This window comes from Ochotona curzoniae, unplaced genomic scaffold (assembly GCF_017591425.1).
Source record: "Ochotona curzoniae isolate NIBS_2020 unplaced genomic scaffold, NIBS_Ocur_1.0 scaffold_2453, whole genome shotgun sequence".
Taxonomy (NCBI): domain Eukaryota; kingdom Metazoa; phylum Chordata; class Mammalia; order Lagomorpha; family Ochotonidae; genus Ochotona; species Ochotona curzoniae.
Window position 1 is genome coordinate 20,972,319 of NW_024467094.1, and position 24,375 is coordinate 20,996,693.

The following is a 24,375-nucleotide window of genomic DNA, read 5'->3' on the forward strand; positions in this document are numbered from 1 at the left end:
CACTTTTCAGTTTCCAAATACTAGTTCATTATAATCAATGTCCCACCCTCAGCATACTATCCACTATGACACAAGAAATGTTTCTATATTCCAAGATATTTCATGAAGATGTGTTGGCAATGGACATAGTTTTGTCGAATGTAATGTGAGATATACCATGAATTTTACCCCAGTAGAAGCTTTAAACACAATCACATGATTAGACTTGGTCCCTACTATTCCTCTGCTCTTTTAACACAATATGCACCCAAAATTAGGTGTTCCTTTGACCTAGGCTGCAGAACGAGAAAACACTTATGTCAAACCATAGCCAAGCTGCAATCCTTAAGTAATATGAAGAAGAAACATACAAGAAATAAATGCTTTTTGTTAAAGTCATTGATATATCACATTTGTGTTTTTTTTTAGCAAAAACTAATACGTTCAGCCAGGTACTTCCTCTTAAGATTAATATTCAAAATCCATACCAACAAGAACTTCTACTGCAGCTAACGAATCATCCTCCCAATCCATATCTTCCTGTTTCTCTTCAGACATCTCCTTAGAGCAACATGAGATAGGATAGAACTGTTTCCATTCACCAATCAATTTTTTTGTAGCTGAATCAGACATCTTGAATGCCTGTCCTGTGAGAGTGCCGTTTAGTCCAAATGGGCTTAGGATAACTAGAAAAAGCAAACATCAAGTAAGTAACTAAAGATGAAACAACGTGGCAGACAATTAACACAATTCTAAAAAAGAAAAGGAATCTCATAATGATATCTGAGAAAGCAAACTTCCTTACTGCGAAGATAAAGTATAAAATTGAATTTATTATAAAACTATTAGGGTTAGTATGTGGTATGGTGAATAAAGACACTGGCAAGGATGCCAGCGTCCCATATGAGTACTAGTTTGGGTTGTAGTTGCTCCACTTCTGATCCATCACCCTGATTATATGTCTCGGAAGGCAATGGAGGATGGCCAGAGAGCTTGGGTCCCTGCAATCCACACAGGAGACACAGATGAAGCTTCTGGCTCTTGGTTTTGGCCTGGTCCTGGCTTAGACAATGTGCTCAGGTAGGGAGTGAACTGGCAGATGGAAGATATTTCTCTCTCTCTCTGTAACTCAGCATTTCAAATAAATAAGTAAATATTATGTTCAAAAAACTGCAAAAATATTTGTCTACTCTCAAATTTCAAACAGAATTTCAATGTGAGCTAGAGATACCTTTTTGTTCTTCAATTTCTCTTGATTCCCACTAAGAAAAAGCAAATTGAGTAAACCACAATGGAAATGTACCAATCTACATGCTAACATTTACTGTCATGCAAATTTTTCAATTAAGCATTATTAAGTTGAAGTAAAATAAGAACATACTTCTAGTCCTCAAAAATAAAGCAACAAGTTTATAAAATACTTCCTTAGACCAAATGTTTGACATGGCAATTAAGATGCAACAAGGATTGTCAGAGTGCTTGGGTATGATCCTGGATCCAGTTCCTGATTCTCTCTGGGAAACAGCAGCTAATGGCTCAATTAGTTGGGTCCCTGACACTCACACAGAAGACACACGATATGTTTTCAGTTTTTGGCTCTGACCCCAACTCAGTTGTGGTTATTATGGGGTATGTGAGAAGTGAAACAATGAATAAGAGGTACCTATTACTCTCATAAAGTAATTTTTAAAAGATCTTGTGCACATATGTTAAACATTACTTATATAAGTGACATACAAAATGATCTTGAAAACATTAACAAGTATACCTTAAATATTTTACTTAAGAGAAAACTTCAGAATATACTAACATGTCCAGGAACTTTCCACATTTTTTTTTTAAATTTATTGGGGCTGGTGCTGTGGCACAGTGAGTTTAGCCATGATCTACAACACGAGCATCCCATATCAGAAAGCTAGCTCAAGTCCCAGCTGCCATGCTTTTATTCCAGCTCCCTCTTACCATGATGGCAAAGCAGTAGAAAACACTTTCTGAGCTCCAGCTACCCAGATATCAGACCTGGAGGAGTTCCAAACCTCTAGTGTTGCCTAGCTCAACCCCAAGTGCTGGAACTATCTGAACAGTGGATCGATGAGTGCAAGCTCAAGCTCTTCTTGTCTCTGTCTTAGCTTCTCTCCATCCCAGTGCCCTTCTCTAATGAACAAGAACAAAGCAGATAACATCTGGATCATTATACTTGGGGGAAATACTATCAATCTCAAAACATAAAATTATCAACTTTAACAAGGACCTTTCTAATACAATAACATTAAAAAATCAATAATTAAGACAATAAAATAATCTACCTTGAAAAGGGCTATTAGACTGTTGAGCAAGGGTGATATGCTCTTCACTGAGAAGGTATACAGGTTGATGTTGGTTAATTTCCACGCTGGTACAAACATTGCTATCTCCATGCAAGAAAAAGGTGAAAGAGCAGGACAAGTGTTCACTAATAAAGAAGAAAAAGTTATATTTTAGTGATAATTAATGGCCAGAATTGTTAACTTTTGTTTAATATGAAGTTATCCAAAACGTTTACTCCCACCAGTCCAGAAATTCTACATCATCTGAAGCCCCACCAAAAACCACATGAATATAAGCATATATTTAGCTTTAAAAAAAATGTTCACATCATTGTTTACCATAAGTCAAAAAGCTGCAAACAGAGGAACCAGTTAGATAAGTCAGCTACACTCTCACACATAATTATCATGCAACTACAAAAATAAGGTTGGGGGAGTAAGCTTATGAGGAAGTGACAAGCTATCAAAATAGTATGGTTTCTTTTTGGGGCGGGGAGAAAAAGAGGGTTTCCTTTGTTAAAAAAAAAAATTCTAGGTAGGCAACAGAATTTATGGATACTTAGTGTTTGATTATTTGACCCTTTCTATACCTAGAAAATCAAATACATTTTTCTCAACATCTCTATTTCTAAACTAGTTTATAAACCAATCAATAATCTAAAATTAGTCCCCTCTAAAATAACAGTTGAAGGCACCCTAAAATCAAGGATAAATGCCAAACAGTACATTCTGGTTTTTAGAAAGATTTATTTATTTTCATTGGAAAGTCAGATATACAGAAAGGAGGAGAGACAGAGAGGAAAATCTTCCATCCAATGATTCACTCCCCAAGTGGCCACAATGGCTGGAGCTGAGCCAATCCAAAGCCAGGAGCCAGGAGCTCTGCAGATATTTGGAGACTGAGCCAGAAGATGGGAAAGGGAAAGGTCCCTCTCTGCCTCTCTCTCATAAATACAATTTAAGAGCACAATTTATTTATTTACTTGAGAAAATAATCTGGCATACATAAAACTCATCAAGGTAAATCTTTCAACTCCCCAGTAGCCTTTCCATATGCACCATCAATATTCGACCATTTTAACTTTCAAATTAGGAAAGAACACTTGTCTCCTTGATGAGAAGCAATAAATTTGCCTCCAAGATCTTTGTAAAAAGCTCAGTATTTCAAAGTAGAAAACATGACTGCTGCTCTCAGCACCATTTAGGTGCATTGTTCTACTCTGCACCAATCCTTTTCAATTTCAGGAGTTGTTGATCGAAGAACTTCACTTCCTATACCCCAGCAAATTATCCCCCACAAAATCTAATCTTATTGCAATATAAAGTAGGTTAGAATGAGAGCAGGCATTTGGTGTTTAGCCTATTGGCCATGATATCCACATTCCATATCAAAGCTGCCAGGTTCAAATTCCATTCCAGAGTCCAATTTCAGCTTTCTGCCAATAAAGAAGTTCCTGAGGCTCACATGGGAAACCTGGACTAGGCTCCTTGCTCCAGGTTCTGGCCTAGTCTGTTAGATGCATGAAGTTAGAGAGTAAACCAACAGATGAGTGCTCTCGCCGTGTGTTTGTTCCTTCATATATTTAATAACATGCTGGAATATTACTTTAGATACACTGAATTAAATAAAATATATCATCAATATCAATCCCAAAGGCTTGGCAGTGTGGCAAGCTGAATCACTGCTTGCTATGCCAATTTCCCATTATTAGACTGCCAGTTTGAGTGGGCTCTAGGTTCTTGCTCATGTACTGAGTGAAGAAGGCAACATAAGACAGCCCAAGTACCTGGATCAGTGAGGGAGGACAGGATGAAGTTCCTAGGGCCTGGCTTTGTTTTTGGCAGAGTCTAGATACAACCACTGTAGCAATTAAGGGAGTGAATTAGAAGATGGGAGAGCTCTTTCACTGTATCTCCCTCTCTGTCATTCTGCCTTTCAAATAAACATCCTTTTTAAAAATTAATTTCAACTGGATATTGAGGTTTTCCCTTTAATGTGTCTATTAGAACATTTAAAATTACATATGTAGTTTACATACTGTATTTCTACCGGACAGTGACTCTCTAGAAAACAAAAAGAGCAGTACTTAGAAAACATATCTCTAAATAAGGTTCTTAGCAAAGTTTGGGTTTTCAGAGTTAAAAGGAATACAACAGGATATCCTAAAACTACGAACAGCTACTAATACACTTCCAATGTAGACTTACACCTCATTGTACTTAAATTAATTTTAGATTACATAGAAGCCCTATTTGTGGCAGAAGGTAAAGGCTTTATAGGGAAATTTAAAGCATATTCTTTCACCTACTGTCTTTAAAAAATGACCACCTTCTTTAGTGCAATATCAAAGGTATTGTTTTAATCATAAAGGTAAAAGCTCTGGTATAAGCAATACTATCTAAGAGAACATTCTGCAATAATGAAAATGTTCTATATCTGCACTGACTATTAAATAGCCATTGGTCATACAAGAAGCTCTTGAAATGTGAAATGTGAGACTGAGCAACTCAATGTTTATTTAATGTAAATTAACTAACTTCAGTCATTAGTGCCTGGTGGCTACCATATCAGATAGCACATATAAAAACATTTTTTAAAGGGAAAGAAAGAGTTAAATCTCACATGTTAATTACAACTAACTGGGAACAAGTACCTAGGGAAGCATTCATTTCTTTCCTGGGAAATCTATTACCTCATTTCACAAAGTCAAAAAATATATATCTTTTTTTTTAATTTACTTATTTTTATTGAAAAAGCAGATTTAAAGAGAGAAGGAAAGACAAAGATCTTCCATCTGCTGTTCACTCCCCAAGTGGCCAGAATGGCCAATCCAAAGCCAGGAGTCAGGAGTTTCTTCCAAGTTTTTTCTCTGGGTACAGGGTACCAAGGCTTCAGTCCATCCACAACTGCCTTCCCAGGCTACAAGCAGAGAGCTGAGGGCAGAAGGGAAATGAACTGGCACCATATGGAATCCTGGTGCATACAAGGGGATGACTACTAGGCTACTGCACCGGGCTCAAAAATCTCTCAATCTTAATGGCCCAGGTTTTTTCTTTGTTTGTTTGTTTTTCCTAATAATTTCAGGACTCAGAACATACTGAACCAGACATCTGATCCCACCACCTTAAGGTTATTTTCAGCTCCAGCAAGAATTTACATATCTAATATGTATGTATGTACACATGTGAATATCTGTCTGTGATCTATATGAATAGGTACACATATGCTTGATACGCCCTTTCAAACTGGGGTTTAAAATGAACTATCTTTTACAGAATAAAAGTATCTAAAATCATATACCAACTCTGCAACTTTTTTCTGTAGAAATTTATCATTATCTGTAGTTGTGGCAACAGGTAAGATTACAGTATATACTAAAGCGATGGTATTATAGCACAGCAAAGAAAGCCGCCTCCAGTGACACTGGCATGTCACGAGCACCAGTTCGAATCCCAGCTGCTCCACTTTTGATGCAGCTCCCTGTTAGTAACCTGGAAAGAGGAGCAGAGGACTGCTCAAGAGTTTGTGGTCCTGCCGCCAACATGGGAGATTTAAAAGAAGATCCTAGTGGCTGCAGTCATCTCAGAAGTGAATCAGCAAATGGAAGACTTCTGTCTATCTTTTTGTCTCTCTGTAACTGATTTTCAAACAAATAAATAGATCTTTTAAATACTAAAATTAAACATGTTCCCTATTAATGTATTTATTTCCTATACAATCTCATTTGCCACTTAGCAAAGCCTTTTCTATCTGTAATACACACTATTAGACATACTGAACTAATGTCAGAAACAATAGTGAAGCATTTAAAACTCTGGCTGGAATGGACAGTTAGGCCAGCAGTTAAAGCACTGCTTAAGAAGCCTGCATCGGGCCCAGCATGATAGTGTAGCGGTAAAAGTCCTCACCTTGAATGCACCATATATGCAGGATCATATATGGGCACCGGTTTTAAACCTGACAGCCCTGCTTCCCATCCAGCTCCCTGCTTGTGGCCTGGGAAAGCAGTCGAGGAGGGCCCAAATATTGGGGACCCTGCACCCGTGTGGGAGACCCAGAAGAAGCTCCTGTTTCTGGCTTCAGATTGGCTCAGTTTTAGCCATTGCGGTCACTTGGAGAGTGAACCAACGGACGGAAGATCTCCCTCTCTGTCTCTCCTCTCTGTACATCTGCCTTTCCAATAAAAATAAATAAATCTTTAAAAAAATAAATAGGGCCCGGCGCGGTGGCACAGTGGTTAAAGGTCCTCGCCTTGCACGCCCGGGATCCCATATGGGCGCCGGTTCTAATCCCAGCAGCCCCGCTTCCCTTCCAGCTCCCTGCCTGTGGCCCAGGAAAGCAGTCGAGGATGGCCCAAAGCTTTGGGACCCTGCACCCGCATGGGAGACCCAGAAGAGGCTCCTGGCTTCGGATCGGCATAGTATCGGCCCGTTGCGCTCACTTGGGGAGTGAATCATCAGACGGAAGATCTTCCTCTCTGTCCCTCCTCTCTGTATATCCGCCTTTCCAATAAAAAAATAAATAAAAATAAATGTACCACAGTCCTTCCTTATCCAAGAGCAATACTTTCAGCAAATAATGCTGAATTCTATATATATATAATACTTCCTTTCCCTGTGCATAAACACTTACTGTAAGTTTTAACTCATAAATTAGGTATAATAAGATTGAGAATTAATACAAATTGTCCCTCATTTTAAGTTGGTCCAATTTAAGATTTTTTAACTTTATAATACTATAAAATGATGGGCATTCAGTGGAAACCATATTCCAAATTTTGAGTTTTGATCTTTTCCCAGATGAGTAACAGGCAGTACAAAATTCTCCGGAGATGCTGAGCAGCGAAGGGTAAATAACCAGCACTGTGCAGTACACTATATTGGCAGCATTTTCTGGATAAAAACATTTAGCTACTTTTATGATATCCAGTACTTAATTACAAAACAGGCAATGGGTTAGATTACCTTGTTCAATACAGAATAATGCTAAGCTTTAAGGCTAGGCTATGTTTGCTAGTTTAGATATATTTAATCCATTTTTGACACATTGTTTCCAACCTGAACTGAGTTTATCAAAACCTTATCACAAGTCAACTTGTAATAAACATAACAGATATGAGAATACACTGTAATAAAAATTACATGAACGTATTCTCTCAAAATATCTTTACTGTATTTTGACCTTTTCACTTGAAGAAAGCATTTCATTCTTTTCTTAAGCGCAGACTGCCACTTTCACTACTCTTCCATTTTGGGACCATTAATAAGCAAAGTAAGGGTAACCTGAACACAAGCACACAACACTCGATCTGATAACCAAGACCACCACAAAGCAGGTAGCAGTAACAGACATGCTGAACAAAGGGATTCACTTAACGAGTAGCAAGACATGAGGCACCAGAAGTTTCTTCACATTGCTCAGAATAACATGCAATTTAAACTTTTAAATCTTATGTCTGGAATTTTCCATTCTGTATTTTCAGAGCACAGCCGACCACAGGAAATTGAACCATGAGAAACTACTGTATATGGCAGATGTAGCTGTTACTCATTTTCCCTTCTTCTAACTGTCTATCCAATTTAAAAGGGGGGGAATATAAATTTATTTTTAATTGGAAAGTGATTTATAGACAGGAGGAGAGACAGAAAGATCTTTCACCCACTGTTTCACTCCCCAGTGGCCAAAACAGCCAGAGATGAACCCATCCAAAGCCAGAAGCTTCTTCCTGGTCTCCCACATGGGTGCAGGATTTCAAGGCTTTGGCCGTCCTCCTCTGCTTCCCAGGCCACAAATAGGGAGCTGGAAGGGAAGTGGAATAGCCGGGACATGAACCAGCATCCATATGGGATCCTGGCACATGCAAGAAGACTGTGGCCACTAGGCTATCATGCTAGGTCCTTTCCCTTTCTTCTTAAGACAATAGCCCTCTTCTGTTTACAGTGGTATGTTTCCAACTAAAAAATACTTAATCTGTCAGGACAGCCAATAACCTATCAACTCCAGTTTCTAGGAAATATGTACTTTGTGACACAGATGCCATTTCCATTTACTTCCCATCTTCCATCCTCTTCTTGCATGGAACTCAACTGTAAGATCCGGAAGCTTAATACTCATTAGGATCTTGGAAGACAAAAGATACTTGGAATCTTGATAACATCACTGAACATATGCACCAGGACTGAAATACCTACTTCTGGACTGCCTACTATTAAGAAAAAAAATCAGTCAATCTTGACATAAGCCAGGTAGCCAGGTTTCCTGTCATTTGCAGAGGAATTAATTCCTCACTGGTATACTTAATTATTATGTTAAAATACAAATTAATACTAATTTTCAGAGAAAAACATGAAATTGTTTTTATTTCTCAAAGTTTATCTACTCATCCACTTTACAAAACAAAAAGAAAAGCTTAAAAAACCCTTCAGGCACACATAAAAAAAAAAAAGATGTACATAGGGCCAGCACTTTGTACAGGTGGTTAAGACACTGTGATGCAAGGATCAAATATGGGTACCAATTTGTGCCAGAGTTGCTCCATTTTTGATCTAGCTCCCTGCTAATGAGCTCGGAAAAGCATTGGAAGATGGCCCAACTGCTTGGGCCCTGGTCACCTGCAGATGCAAAAGAAATTCCTGGCCCTGGCCTGGTCCAGCTCTGGCTATTACAGCCATCTGGGGAACCAGTGCATGGAAAAATTCTCTTTCCATCTTTCCTTCTCTCTCTCTCTCTCTCTTTCAAATCAGCAAACTTTAAAAACAAAACAAAAGTGTACATGATATGAAAGATGGCAGCTCAACCATGTTTACAATTATGAACAAACATTTCTTTTGAATTCACTTACATTTTTCAGGAAAAGCAAATTCCCTTCAATTTTCTCTTCTCCCACATCGTACATTACTTACCACGGTTTATCTTGAAGTGTTACTAATTCAACAAATGCTTGACACTGAATCTTTTGACAGACTATGTTTTACATTATTTACATCATAGAGAAGTAGCATAACCTGAAGCTTTTACAGGAAAAGGAGGCACTTATCTTAAAATCTTCTAAACTTCATTTGCAATCACTGTACTAATTAGCATCATAAATTTGCTCAATTAAAAAAAGTGCAAGCTCTGCAAGAATTATATAAGAATTATGTTTATCTTAAAAAAAAAAGAATTATGTTTATCTTATACAGAAAAACAAACTCAAATCATTTCAATAAAAGCAAATTCAAAGACTGGATAATAAAACGAGTTATCTTCACACAAAACATAATCACTATCTTTGACAGATGTTAATACTACTTAATGTTACCAGACTACTTCACACATATTTCCACTAGTTCTAAAACAATGTATTCCTCCGTTTTTGTTCAACAATTTCTCTACAGATCCAAATCAAAATTTAGGCCACTACACTAAAATACAGCCTATTTACATTGTAACATAATCTTCAGACTCTGTGAAGGGAAGAGTGAAACAAAGAAAGCTGAATACTCTTCTTCACCAAAGTTAACCTCCAAAGTATGTCTGGGATGTATTACCTTATTTCATTCCATATTCTCTGTGAAGTCATAAGAACTAACAAATCTAAGTGAAAATTCAAAGTTTAAGATACTTACCTTTTATTTATAGGTTTTTCATCTTTTTCATAAGGCTTTACAAACCACTTGCCAATCCTTACAAAGTTTCGGTTCATTAAACACCGTTCTAACAGATTGTGAACTGCTTTGAAAAGCAAAGTACGGCATTCATAGGAAAGCCCATTTTCCCAAACTCCATCTTCCTCTTCTAAAAGAGAAAAAGAAAGTAGCGGCACTGTATTTAGAACCAAGTAAAAATGTTGACAATTTAAACTGCATACCAATTAAACAGGAAAGATGCTGTGGTATTGCATGTTAACCTGCTACTGGACATTCAAGTAACATTGCAGAGTGCTAAGTTTGAGTCCTGGCTACCCAGGTTCTCATCTAGCTTCCTGCTAAGCCATGCTGGGTAGCAGTAGGTGATAACTGAAGTTCTTCGGTTCTTGCCACCCATGTGGGAAACCTGGATGGAGTTCCAGGCTCCTATCTGCAGCCTGGTCAAGTCCAGGCTGTTGTAGGTATTTGGGGAGTATTTCAGCAGATTAGAAGACTTCTCTCTCTGCAATCCCTGATCGTTCTGTCATTCCAGTGGATCAACAACGTTAAAAAAAAAAACCTTCAGCTCAGCATTACTGAGCTACACATACTTCAATGTTTCTCTAAATATTAAAACATATTTCAAAGTTATTCCACAAAGAATCAGACCTGTCAGTGCATTCTATCAAACTATGTGAAAATTATTTTTTCTATCATATAAAAAGGTAGTAAACAAAAGGAAAAAGGTAAACATAAACATAAAGATTTTGGGACCTGGCACAGTAGCTTAATGGCTAAAAGTCCCTGCCTTGCACGCACCGGGATCCCATCTGGGTGCCAATTTATGTCCCAATGGCCCTGTTCCCATCCAGCTCCCTGCTTGTGGACTGGGAAAGCATTCAAGGATGGGCCAAAGCCTTGGGACCCTGCACCAGCCAGTTAATAATTAAGCTCAAAATATTTCATGTCCATCGGCATTCTAATCTATGGCTCAACTATAAAACTAAGTGATGAATAAAAAGGAAGCTACTGGCATAGAGCCTACAAAGCAGCACGTTATCAGCCACCTAAGATCTCCTTTCAAACAAACCAGTCCTATGGTTACTATGCAGTATAGGATCCTCTAGTGAAGAAGGTATTTTAAAATTTAAGAACTTAAAAATTTTAAATGGCACTTCTGTCATATAGAGTTACAACTTTTTTCACTAACTATGCAGGCTAATTTTTGCCAACAAATCTATTAATCATTCCAAATTAATATACCAGCAAGATTAACAGTCATTTTGGGATATATGAATGTAGCTTAGCTCTTTATTTCCCATCTGTAACAGAGTACACAATAAATTTTGTTCCAAATAATGATAGCTACCACTTAAGAATCTCAACTTTGAGTCTAATATTTTAAGTTCCTTAACAGACATAGACATATTATTACATATCCTTCTTTAACTTGATATCCCTTTATAACTATTTCCTAAACATAAGTCACTTCCAATTCAATTTTTATGTAGGAGAAATGACAATACATTTCTCAGTTCGATACTAAAAATGTATACATAGATTACTACTCAGAGGAAAACAGATACACCAGCTTTTCAATAAAAGCGGAGACATGTGTTAAGAGTAACACACAGTTCACATTCAGAACCTAAAAACACAAATGGGTAGAATAAACATTAACTAAAAAAGCCTAATGACAGTGGACTTTAACTGCACTAGAAACCATGTACCACTACAAAGGTTAATGTCAATTTCACACTGTTCTTTCAAGCGTTGTAAATTATACGTCTTTCAAAGCAACTTTTTTTCCCTATGATAAGGTAAACCCATTTAAGAACAGATAATATGTGAAGCAATTTTAAAAATCAAATAGGGCACATCTTCAATTTCATTCTCTTGGAGATATTTTTGTACACTTTCATTTAAAGCGAAAACATTCACTGAATTAATTCTATTAAAACATTAAGCTAAAAGAAAAGGGAAGTAACAGTGATTTCATTTTAACTAAAGTTCTAGATCATAAGCATATTTGTGACACTGAAAAAAAAAAGAACTTTTCACAATCAACCTCTCTCAGCTTTATGAGGTCTTATTTCAAAATTAAATAGTTTACACATTAAGATATTTAACTTAAATTATGTGCCTTACTACACAACCACACATGTTCCTAATTCTGGCAGAAGTACGTTGGGGGTATCTCCCAATTGTTCACTTCTTCAGATCTTTATGATTTATCTTCTACGCTTTATTCTTATTATCTTTCACACCAAAAGTCTACCCTTCAAGTACAGTAGCTTCAACATCTATCTTAAGTTGCCATTTCCAAATATTTTTCCTAACCACATGCAAGTTTTAAAGCTTCAAAGATCCAAGATATAGTTTCTATCACACACATCAAAGCTATACAGTTATAAACACCAAAACTTAAAATTTAAGAATGAATCTGTCTTCTTCCTAACACTGTAAATTTAAAAATCTTTGGAACAATAAAATGTGTAACATAATCTATTAATTTTCAGATAAAATTATGAAGTTTCATGGTTTATTTTAAAAACTCATTTTAATCCTAGTAATATAACATTAAATCTAGCTTAGAAAAGTAATTGGTATTTTAAAGTATTTCTCCCTCATTACTGTGAAACTGTTAGACAAATTAAGATGAACTACATACTTCAAGTGAGTCTTGAGTCTCTGCCTCAAATGCCCACAATTCTCATTAAGATTAAACAGAAGTTGTATATATAAAAAAAAGTACAGACAACATACTGTGGTTTTTTTTAAGCCAATAAATCTCTGAAATGTTATCTTTAGCTATACATAAAGTGGTTAGCAATCATGAGGCTAAAGTGACAGAACCTCATTTTTCAATGCTGAGAAAATAAGTCAATGAAATGGATGTTGGTTTGATTTTAACAGTGTTGAAGGGGAAGCAGAGGAAGTGTGTTACGGAGAAAAAGTCTACTGAGCCAATCTTCTAACTTCGATGTTGCAATAACCTTAAGAAAAACATTTCTTACTTATTTTGTTCAGAAATATAGAAAGTGAAGTAATAATGCCAACCCACTCAAGACTAAGTGATAGGTAAGCACTGTGAACCAGCAGGTTAAGCTGCCTCTTAGAGGACACTCACAACAGTTTCAGATCAGGTTCCCTACTAATGTGCCTGAGAAGGCACAGAACTGCTTGAATGGTTGGCAAGAAGCCACCCACTGGGAGACCAGAATGGAGCAGGCTCTTGGCTTTAGCCTTTGAGAGTGAGGAATAGATACATGATCTTTCTTTTTCTCTTGACTGCATTTCAAATAAATAAAACTTTAAGACAGTAGTGCACAAATCTAATTAAAATGGTCCTTGAATCTCAATACCAGCTTTAAAATAGGAAGAGGACAGAGACAGGAATGCAGGGCAAACCAAACCTTCATTCAGTTCTTCTGAGCTTAATCAGTGATGGCCTAATGAAAAAAGTCTGCTTAATTAAAAAATTTCTTCCTCTTTTTGCTTTTTCCCCAGAGAACCTCAATTCAACATTTTTAGTACTTTTCTGTTGTTTTAACTTTAGAACTCTCAATCTTCAATGTGACTCGAGAATCTTCACCAAAAATTTGCAGAAAATATCACTAAAATTTAAATACTAAATTTGATAAACATAGTTTTTCCTGAGGATACAGAAGATGGTGGTATGAAGGTACGTGCTAAACAATCCAAATAATTTTTTACTGAAGAGGGGAGGAAAAGTCAAAAATGGTTGATACAGCCATTAATCAATTTTTTTCTTTTTTTTTTATCATAAACTCAAAGTTTGTGAATGATATCAATTTTGCATTAAAAAAAATTACTAGGAAGTGAGAGGTGATGCTGGAAAAAGTAATTGCTAGGGAAAGGAGAAACATACGTTGAATTTTGCCTGAAAGTTTTCAAATCATCAACAAGAGCATCATTTTAAGAGTCTGAAAATTTTTTCTTAAAATTGACATCTTTAGGGTCCACAGTAGCCTAGTGGCCAATCTCCTCGCCTTGCACGTGCTGGAATCCCATTTGGGCATGGGTTCATATCCCAATTGCTCCCAATTCCTTTCCAGCTCCCTGCTTGTGGCCTGGGAAAGTAGCAGAGGATGGCTCAAAGTCTTGGATTTTGCAATCACGTGGGAGATCCTGGCTCCTGGCTCTGGATAGGCTGTTGTGGTCATTTGGGGAATAAACCATCAGATAGAAGATATTTCTTTCTGTCTCTCCTTCTCTCTGTAAATATGATCTGATAAAAATAAAGTAAATCTTTTTTAAAAACAGCATGGGTGTGGAGTGGATTTGCAACAATATCACATATCGGTTAACCCCATAATGTTGGAAACGGTTGTTGATGTTATGTTATGACATTTAATTGGTCGGAACGATAATCTGCCAGCTATGTCTCCAGACCAGAGTTGATCTCCTCAAGAAACTGTTGAATTCAGCTGGGCAATAAGATACTGGACACTATGCAAGGCACATGCTTGCACTGAAAGAAACAAGACTAGATTTGAACTGTAATACTGCAACAAGGTAGAGCAATCCACCATGGGAGGGAGGGCAAGGGGAGAGGAAGGGGGAACATCAGAGCCTATGAAATGTTGTTATAAAATTAAATGCAATAAAAAAAAAATATATCACATATCAGAACATAGGTTCAGGTAATGGCTGCTCTACTTCTGATCCAGCTTCCCACTGATGTGCCTAGGAAGGCAGTGAAAGACAGCAAAAGGTACTTGGGTGACAGAACTCACGTACGTATGAAGTTCAGGGCTCCTGAGTTCAGCCTGGAACAGTCTATCCGTTATGGCCAATTGGGGAGTAAAGCACCAATGGAACATACCATCTCCCTGCCCCCTCTGCACGTCCAATGAATGAACATATAAACCTTTTGAAAGAACAGCTTAGTATGTTGTCAATTTTTGATTTGAAATCTTCTAAGACAAAATTTAATGCTGAAAAGGTGTAGTCAACAGAAAAAATATAGCAAGTGAACTGATCACCTAGAAAACTAGCAATACTAAGAACATTGTTTTAAAAATTTCATTAACAGATAATAAAAAATGAATTAATTTTTTGTAATCTCTATGGTTACAAAACAATGTTTTAACTTGGCTAGCATTAGAATCCCACACTTAACTGTTGGTTATCTATTTGTTGATCCTGTTAAAAATTGTCATTTAATGTTAAAGACCATCATGATTAATATGCTTCAATGAAACCATCAAAAATTAAATTCAGAACAATAGTGCATTTGCTTTGTGCTATATTCACTATGATGAAATTCTGATACAAAGCACTTGGACATGCTTCCAAAATCTAGTATACTGATCTTAAAAGCCAAGTAAAAGAACGAATATTTTTAGTTACGATTGAGTCTGTACTTTCAGTTCCCAAGGTATCAGTTTTCTCAGTCTCATCAAAGTCTAACTTACTATATTTTTTTATGACATCAAAGTTGGGAAATGAAAGTTTCTGCTTTTATTTTTATTTTAAAGAAAAATGAGAGAAAAAATTTTCAAGATTCGACACAGAATAAAAATACACAGAAAACTCTCAAGAACAATACTAATAAACTTTTGCATGGAAGCAAAAACAGTACACTTAAAAGAACCAGTAAGTCTTACTGTACAGATTTTTATGGAAATATTTATACATTTAGCTGAGAAGAGAGATGACAAAGACACAGTAATCTCCCACCTACTGGTTCACTCGCTGAATGTCCTTAAAGGCAGAGACCTGGCCAAGTGGAATCCAGGAGGACCTCGATCGGTGCCTTCCACATGGGTAACCAGGACTCAAGTTATGCTGCTACGAGTGAGTACTCTTGAAGAAAGCAGGACTAGGAGCAGAGCCAGGACTCAAACCAAGACACTCTGACATAGGGTGTATCTTAAACACTAGATCAAATTCTTGCCTTATTATATAGACTTCTGATCAAAGACATTAAGATTATCCCACCACCAATTTTGCATGTATACCCACTAGCATACAACCACTAAGCAGTTTGCTACAAAACTAGGGGTAGAGCAGGATATACTGTAAGCAGCAAAACATGCTCCCACAGCCTGCATTCCACATTGCAGTGCCTGCATTCAACACCCGCTTCAGGTCCTGACTCCAGCTTCATGCTAATGCAGACCTTGGGAGGCAGCAGGAATGGCTCAACCTGCCAACCAGGAAGAACATGCAATCAAGTTCCTAGCTCCTAGCTGTGACCAAGACCGCCACCAGCTATTACAAGCATTTAAGGAGTAAAGCAGTATGTGGGAGCTAGCTTGCTCTTTTAACTAAAATAACAACATCAACATAAAATTATCCATTCTGATAGAGAAAAGCAAAAAGGTAAAACAAAACAACAACAAAAAACCCACATTAATGTTTGGCTGACATGCCAGAGATTTTCTAAATTAACATCTTTCTCAAATGTTGCAATTAGACTAATACTAGTTAGAGCAAATTCTGACTCAAAATTATCAGGTTTTGCAAACTCTTTTGCTAAGTAATACTGACTACTGCTACAGGATGAGTAAATGAAAGCTTAAAGTTTATGCCCAGTCTTACTTGTTTATTGTAATCGATGTTCACCAATCAATTAACAGTTAGATAAGAGGCCAGCACCCTGGTGTAGTAGGCTAACCCTCCATCTACAGTGCCAGCATAACCATAGAGGCATGGGTTTATGTCACAACTGCTCCATTTCTGATCGAGCTCCTTGCTTATGGCCTTGGAACGCAGTGAAGGACAGCTCGAACCCCTAAACGCTCATTTTGGAGACTCAGAGGAAGCTCCTGGCTCCTGGTTTCAGATTAGCTCAGCTCTAGCCATTACACCTATTAGAGTAAGTCAGTGGATTGACGGATGAATGAACAGAGGGATCAACCAGTCGAGCTATTTCTCCGTCTCCTTTCTCTCTGTAACTCTGCCCTTCAAATAAAAATAAATCTGTACCAAAAAAAAAAAAGTTTATATTCTATTTAAAATGCATTATGAAACTGACCAGCCTTTTCAGAACTGTCAAAATAATAATTGTCTATTTAGAAACTGTCAGAGTCTACCACAGACTAAGGAGACAACACAACTAAATGTAATATTGTTTCCTGGATGAGTTCCCAGGAGAAAAAAAATATGTTAGGTGAAATAAAGGCCAGCCAAATAAAGTATACACATACCTTAAGTAATAACGGATTAAATACTTAGAAAAACGATTCATTCTATAAAACATGTTAACAATATAGTAAACAAAATGACAGTGCACAGGAACTCTTCATACTAACCTTGCAACTTTTTAAAAAACTAAATCTAGCATTATCCTAGTTATTACCTTATTTTAAAAATGCAGGTGGGAGAAGGAAGAAGCCCTATGCCTGCAAAACTGTAAAACAAAAAATAAGAATTAAAAAAAAATACACTATGGATGAGGCTGGCTGGCATTATGGCACAGAGGTTAAGCTGTGCTATCACTTGACACTGACACCAGTTTATATCCCTGCTGCTCCACTTTTGATCCAATTCCCTGCTAATAAGCCTGGGAAATTAGTGGAAGACAGCCCAAGTACTTGGGTCCCTTTACCAATACAAGATGCCCAGTGAAGCTCCCTGCTTTGGCCTGGATCAGCCCTGGCCACTGGAGCCATTTGGAACAGTGAATCAACAAATGAGAGATATCGCTCTCTTTGCCTCTACCTCTCTCTCTCTCTGCAATTTTGCCTTTCAAAAGAAAATGTTTTTTTTTTAAACAAACAAAACCACGATGGATGACAAGCAGGTCAGAGGATTAAGTAAAGACACTCTGTAGTTCTGTGACTGACTACCTGTGCTAAATAAGAAAATTCCAATCTTTATAAAAAGAAATAGCTTTCCTCTCTAACCACAAAAAAAGTAGGCAAATATTACCACCATGATCACAAACATTTCAGTAACAAGATATGGTAGGCACAAAACCAAACAGGATACTATGAAGGGCAGGACCAAGCTAATTTAACCAGCTTTTCAGCTACCACCTGGGTCCTTCCGGTTCGCCTTCCCTGAGTGCTACACCTCCACTTGGAACTCCGGGCTGCCTCCTGCAGCTGATGCCACCCCCACTGTCCAGCTGCTCTCTTCTCAGGGGAGATTAAAAGAAGGGAACAGAGTGCCACAGATGGGAAGGAATGAAAAAGGGGTTAGCTAGAGAGACAGAGGCAGACTAATTACCCCAAAAGGGAGGCAGACGGTGTCCCTGGAGCAAAGGAAAGGGCAGGACAAATATAGCCCATCTGAAAAGACCTTATTATTCTTTAAGATGTGTCTGATTTAACTAATAACACGCTAAAGTAAATGACAGGCTTTCTTTTAAAAAAAAAAAAGCTAAAACATTATATATCTAAATACCACTAACTATGCTTTATGCAAACAACAACATTATAGGAGAGGCTTTGGAACATGATTACATACTGCTCTTAATTTTATTTTGGTTTACTATTTCAGTCATTTCTACTTTGATAACTTTTAAGAAATTATTTCCTACTCAATAGCATTCAGCAAAGTTTGACAATAAAAACCTAATCTCCCCAAATTACCTTTATCAGTCACGATTAATAATTACTGTAAAGCACATGTACTACCATTTGTACAAATTATGCTAAAAATTAAAGATAACTAGAAGAAAAAAGTTAACTACATTTTTTGAAACATAACCAAGCTGCAGCAGAGAAAACAGGTTTGATAACATAAAACTTAACAAAAAGTAAAACAAACAGTATAGTATTTTAGCATACATCAAAACAGCTCTGATCTATCTCCAACAGGCTCTTCAGTTTAAAAATATTAGTCCTAACACAGCAAAACTAACTACTATATACATCTGTTAAAATGATTTCTCATTTTTAAAAACAGTATTTCATGGAATCTTAGGGGAAAAAGTGTTCCAGATTCTTCAAAATCTTAAAATAGTCAAAACTAACAAGGACAGTATTACAATTTTATCAATAATGTTTTAGCAAAAAGTAAAGCTGTATGAACACTTTAGTTTTATCTACAAAATTAAATAACTATACAAAAATCCCCAGTAAGGTGATTTTCTTATGATCACTTACAGATTAAAATTACTCAAGAATACCCAAGTCAATGAAAGAAAAAGTAAGTTGGCAGGCTTTGCTTTTGGTACAACACTTAGAGAGTATCACCTTTCTAAAACCTAGAGGGATTTTTAAATCCTTACACATGTGCACACACACACATACATACACTATATATACAGGCATAAATATATATACACATATAAACACATTTCAGAAGTTCAGAACTCTTATGTACTTAGAACTAAGGACTAGATTCTCTAAGCAAGCATATTAGGAAAACTGGAAAGCCTTATCACAAAGAATTACAATTACTCTCAAAACTAATTAACACTGCAGAGGAGGTAGTACATTCATTAGAAGGTAAAAGCAATTATTAAAACAAAGACACAAATTCCTACATAATGTTGGTCTAAAGCACTAGTGTAATATACAGCTATCTGGATTATATTTCATCCAAGAATAAAACAAACCCTATTTTGGATGGTTATATTTAGTGGATTGTAACAGGAACTTTGGACTACAGTAAGGACACTTTAAAAAATTTTACCAAAAATCAGAAATCTGCCTGTCAAGGATCACTATTAAACTTTGGTACTTTGTGGAATACAACACAACCAATCATTTATATTCCTATCATCAAAGTTATTTAATACTGACTCTAACAATAAAATCCAAACTTTGGTTATAACATGAAGAGCTAGCTACAGCTTCTCTAAGGTAGCTTTTAGTCTAAAGGAAAGTAACATTTGCTCACAATAAAATTACTTCTGTGTAACCTTTTAGATTATGCTTCCTCAGCCTATAAAAAAGCTAAAAGAGTTGGCACTTGTCTCATATTAATACAATCCTTAATGGAACAGTATCTGACTCATTTTTAAAAATAAAAAAATTAACATATGCCTTCATGTGCTGATTAAAATCATCATCACAAACAACCATAACAAAGTAACTATAAGCCTTTAAAGAACACAAGAGAAAGTTACATTTCTAGATACTCCTGAGTCATCTGTATAATCATGCAAAAAAGATGAGTAGAACTGACTTAAAGTTTGAGTTACACTTGGCTTCAAAAGCATGATTTTAGTAGAAACTTTCTGCCGCCCCCCTCCATATTCCTGAGGTTAATGTATGCCTCAGGATCTAACTACCTGTGAGAAATTAAGAAGGAAGCTGGGTGATAAAAGGATAAAATTACTCTCAGTTTAAAAACTAACCACACATTGACATTTAAGTAAAACAATCATGGTTGGATAAAACAGGATGCGGATCTTTTGTCTGGTTTCATACCAGTGTCTCAAATACACATACACACACTCCTTTAATTTGTAATACAAACATTTTGAAAACTCTACAACAGTACCATTATCAGTAAGAAGTAAGTTACTTTCACCTGATAAGTCATGATGAATAAGGTCAGCAAAACTGGGATCTTCACCCCACCAAAATATCCACAGTTCTCGTCTTCCAGGTCTTTGATCTCGCCGCCAAACACCAAGTACATCTGCCTTAAGGCAGCGGCTAAAACTGCTCAAAATGGGGTCTTCTTCTGTCACCGGAAACAGAATAGGGGCAGAAGTTGGGCCTTGCCAAACGTATCGTTTCCATTTAATCCCTGTCAAGTCAGCCTGGAGGAAAGAAAGCATGATTTATTATTGCACATTCACTGAAAGTCATGAGTATTCATTATAAAGTACCTCATTTCATTAAGACACTACAATTTTTCAATGAAAAATACTGAAAGTAATTATTTTTAAACTGCATGATTCTGATAATAAAACAACCAATAACCTACAGGGAAAAAAATCAAAAACTTAAAAAAAATGAACATCAACATGTCACTGAATAGCAAGTTAATGGATGTGTCCCAAGGAGAAAGAAATTTAATGATGCTAAATATAAATCTGTATTTTAATACTGCAGAGTATATATTTCCTCTGTCCTAAGTTTTCTTCTAACTGGTGACATTAGCTCCTTGGTGTCAAACTTCCAGCTGAAAATTAATTCTTGAAACTCTACCTGTTTACTGAAGTTACATCTAAACAATTCTTTAAAGAAAAAAAAAAGTCACATCTTCACATACATCCTTAGGACAAGTTAAATAATTATCACAAAGAACTGTCAGATTTGGACTAGGCTATCATCAAAGAATCTAGTCCTAAAGGTAACATAAACAAACAGAGTTGGGAAGACACAAATGCAAAAACCTCATGTTTGCCTTACTATATCTCACAAGATGTTGATAAATGTATTTTTTTAGCGGGAGGCACATTAGAACACCTCAATGAGTATTATGAAAGAAATCTGACAAAAGGAATTCATTAAGTTTTTAAAGATGCAAAGCATAAGGTGCCAAAAATGAAACTGCTGAAACATGACTGACTGGCAGATCACGCTGGCCAGCTACTTGTGCTCCGCCCACTTAAATCACTTACCTATCATCTACTCTTAATATTTCACACAGTACAGGGGAAAATAAGAAAGTCACTCAAATTTCAGGTCATTGATGAACCTAAGCTACTGCCTACTTCAGGTCAATATTATTATTACCGACACTTGATACTTATCAAAGTCTTAACTGTTGGGTGCCACCAGACCTGGGCGATTCTACGCGATGTCATTCCCTAGATCCAAATCGCCCAGACTTTTTAATCAAACAAGGAGTAGGCTGCTCCACATAGTCTTAAAACAGCAAGTGAAACGGACAAATATAGAAACCTTTAGTGCAAAACCACAGCACCTCCTCCATTAGTCCTTCCACTCTCAAGACAAACATAATGTTCTAATAAAAGCAAGATGGCTAGAAATTGTCAAAATGGCAAACTGTTTTCAAAGTTTAAAAAGAAGGCATCTGAAACAACATCTACTCGTCTTTTTTTTTTAAACACAAAGCTCTGAAGTCACCCAAGGAAGAAAGTAACCCTGCGTCAGTTTGACTCGTGCAAACCAAACGAAAATAATAATAATAATAATAATAATCACAAAGAGACGTTTTTAATGCTCAAGTTCTAGGGTCCTGTTTATGAGGGGGTAGGAGCAGAGACCCAAAGGCTTTGGTGGAAGTAAGGGCACGCATGGAAAGTGTGAAGAAGCAACACACCGTCACTCGCGAGAAAAGCAACAGTTAAGCAAGAAACACGGCGGGGGGTGGGGGGGGATTATTAAGTCAGTATCCTGCCAGATCAGGGGTCCAAGTTGAAGACAAGAGCCTACGGTGGAAACAAACAAACAAAAAAGAGTCCGAAACAGGAGCAGGGAGCGCGGAGCCCGGGACGGTGGGTGAAGCCAACGCGGTCCCCGGCGCTGGCAGCCGAGCTTCGCAGGGTACACCGGCTCGCGCTGGGGCCTAGCCCGGGCACTCGGGCATCGGGATCCGACCCGGCCCCCTCCCCCGCCGCCGGTCCCCTACCTCCCCCGTCCCTCCCGGCACTCACCAGGCAGAACAGGTTACAGTGACAATCTTCCAGGCTGGCCCCGTTCGGCACGAAGGAGGAACTCATCGTCCCTCACAGCAGCCGCCGCCGGCGCCACAACCCACCATCCGCCATTACCGCCGCCTCCGACCAGAGAGAGAAACACACACACACACACTCACACACACAGACACCGGGGAGGGCGGGGGGGGTGGTGGTTGGGGAGGCGGTGGAAGACGAGGCCGCCGGGCCGCCCGCCCTCCCCACCCACCCACCCACCCCCGCCGCCTGCAGCCCCCGCCGCCCGGCCCGGCACCCAGCCGCCCGGGGGCCGAGGGCCGGAGGCGGGAGGGCCGCGCCGCGTTCGCCCGGCCGGCCGGACTGCGGAGCTCGCGGCGGACGCTCGTCCCTCTCGGAAGGGACAGAGGCGATGTATATGCTCCTTCCACGAGACAGAGAGAAGGAAAAAAAAATAATAATAATAATAAATTAATACAATAAATAACCCCAATCGAGTCCGAGAGCGGCAGAGTCCGAGCCCTGGACGGTCCTCCCCGCGGCGCGCGGGAGCCCGGAGCGGGGCGGGAAAGGGCGAGCACCGGGAGCCGAGCTCAGGGCCCCCGGCCCGGCGGCGGCGACGTCCTTAGAGCCCAGAGTCTCCTCAGTGGCCGAGCTTGCTTGGCGGTGTCTGCGGGCTTTAGACCATTCCCTGCCTGTGTCTTCGTGTCGTTCACCCCCGGCCCCGCCGGCCTTAACGTCTGCTCTCCTGCGGCCTCACCGCCTGGACGCCGTAGTCTCCCCCATTTTGTGGGCCCAGCGGGCGGTGTTTTTTTTTTTTTTTTTTTCCCCCTTTAATCCGAATTCACGGGTTTTCCCTTCGCTTTAATGGCGGCCACAGGGACCAGCTCGCCCTCTCTGCTCGCCCATTGGCCGCCTGGAGGTCACGTGGGCCGGGCTCCGTGGGGAGGGGGAGAGAGAAGGGAGTGAGGGAGGGCCGGGAAGCTTTCGGCTGAGGCGGTGAGCCCAGGGGACTGGGCCAGCCAGCTGGTGGCTACTAAGACAGCGCCATCTACCGGGTGCCCCCGGCCAGTGTGAAGTGACCCGCGGCCCAGGCGCTTCATCCTTCCCCTGGAGGATGGAACTCCTCACAAATCTCTGAGAATTACGTGGAGAACAGTTTGAATTCTTTGGAAGAGAAAAAGCGTTGGCAAAAATTCCAAGGCATTCTAATTTATTCTACGAGGCTGTTGCCGGGGTGCAGTGCCAATCCCTACACTTGGGAGATGGTGGTGGGGGGATCTGGATGGAGACTGGATCCGGCCTCTTTGAAACATTAGGATACCAAAAAAGCAACAGAAAGGAAACAATACAGCTTTGTGGCTAATAGCCTGGAAATCCTAACCATTCCGCCTGTGCGTAGTCACCTACGTATGCCTCGGTTTCTTTTTCTGTATCAGGCCAAGGGCCGACCCCCTTCCGCAGCCCATAGGCTTGCTGTGATTGCCTAGAAATGTCAGCAACTCGCCCAGTGTCAGGCATATTCCAGGTTCCCGCTACGCCGTCCCCCGCAGTGACAGCCCACCTGGGTCTGTTTGCAGCTGTCTCTAGCTCGCAGCAGGTGCTCCGTATCTGTCGATTTACAAATGAATGGTCACAAGAACCGGTAAAACGTTAGCTCCCTTTCTTCCGAAGCACTCCGTTCTTGTTTGCATTGGCCCTCGCCAGAAGAGTTCGCACGCTTTGCCTCATAGTGTCAGAGAGGATCACAGCGAAGGACCAAGTCCAGTGGCCCCGTTTAGATCCACTCCTACATCTTTTAGCTGAGTCCCTCTCAGCTTCGGAATCCAGCTTCCTGCCAATGTGCGCTCCTGGAGTCAGAGGTTGATGGTTGAAACAGATGGGTCCCCACCGAGCATAAAGTTATACTTCTGGTTTTGGTTTTCTCAGTCCTTGTAGACATTGGGGCACAAACCAACAGAAGATGAAAAAAATCTGTTTCTGTGT

At 38.9% G+C, this 24,375-nt stretch overlaps 1 protein-coding gene across 2 annotated transcripts in view; it reads right to left on the reverse strand.

Annotated features, from left to right (window-relative positions):
- The window catches only part of MED13 (mediator complex subunit 13), a 95,682-nt gene extending 73,034 nt beyond the window's left edge, over positions 1-22,648 (reverse strand). For both annotated transcript variants that reach the window (XM_041000802.1, XM_041000801.1), the window contains exons 1-5: positions 22,393-22,648; positions 20,352-20,586; positions 9,894-10,062; positions 2,286-2,431; positions 468-665 (exon numbers count right to left, since the gene is read on the reverse strand). In XM_041000802.1, the coding sequence (XP_040856736.1) occupies positions 468-665; positions 2,286-2,431; positions 9,894-10,062; positions 20,352-20,586; positions 22,393-22,458 (814 nt within the window). In that variant the 5' untranslated portion in view covers positions 22,459-22,648. The remainder of the gene's footprint in view (positions 1-467; positions 666-2,285; positions 2,432-9,893; positions 10,063-20,351; positions 20,587-22,392) is intronic.
- Between the last annotated feature and the right edge of the window lie 1,727 nt (positions 22,649-24,375).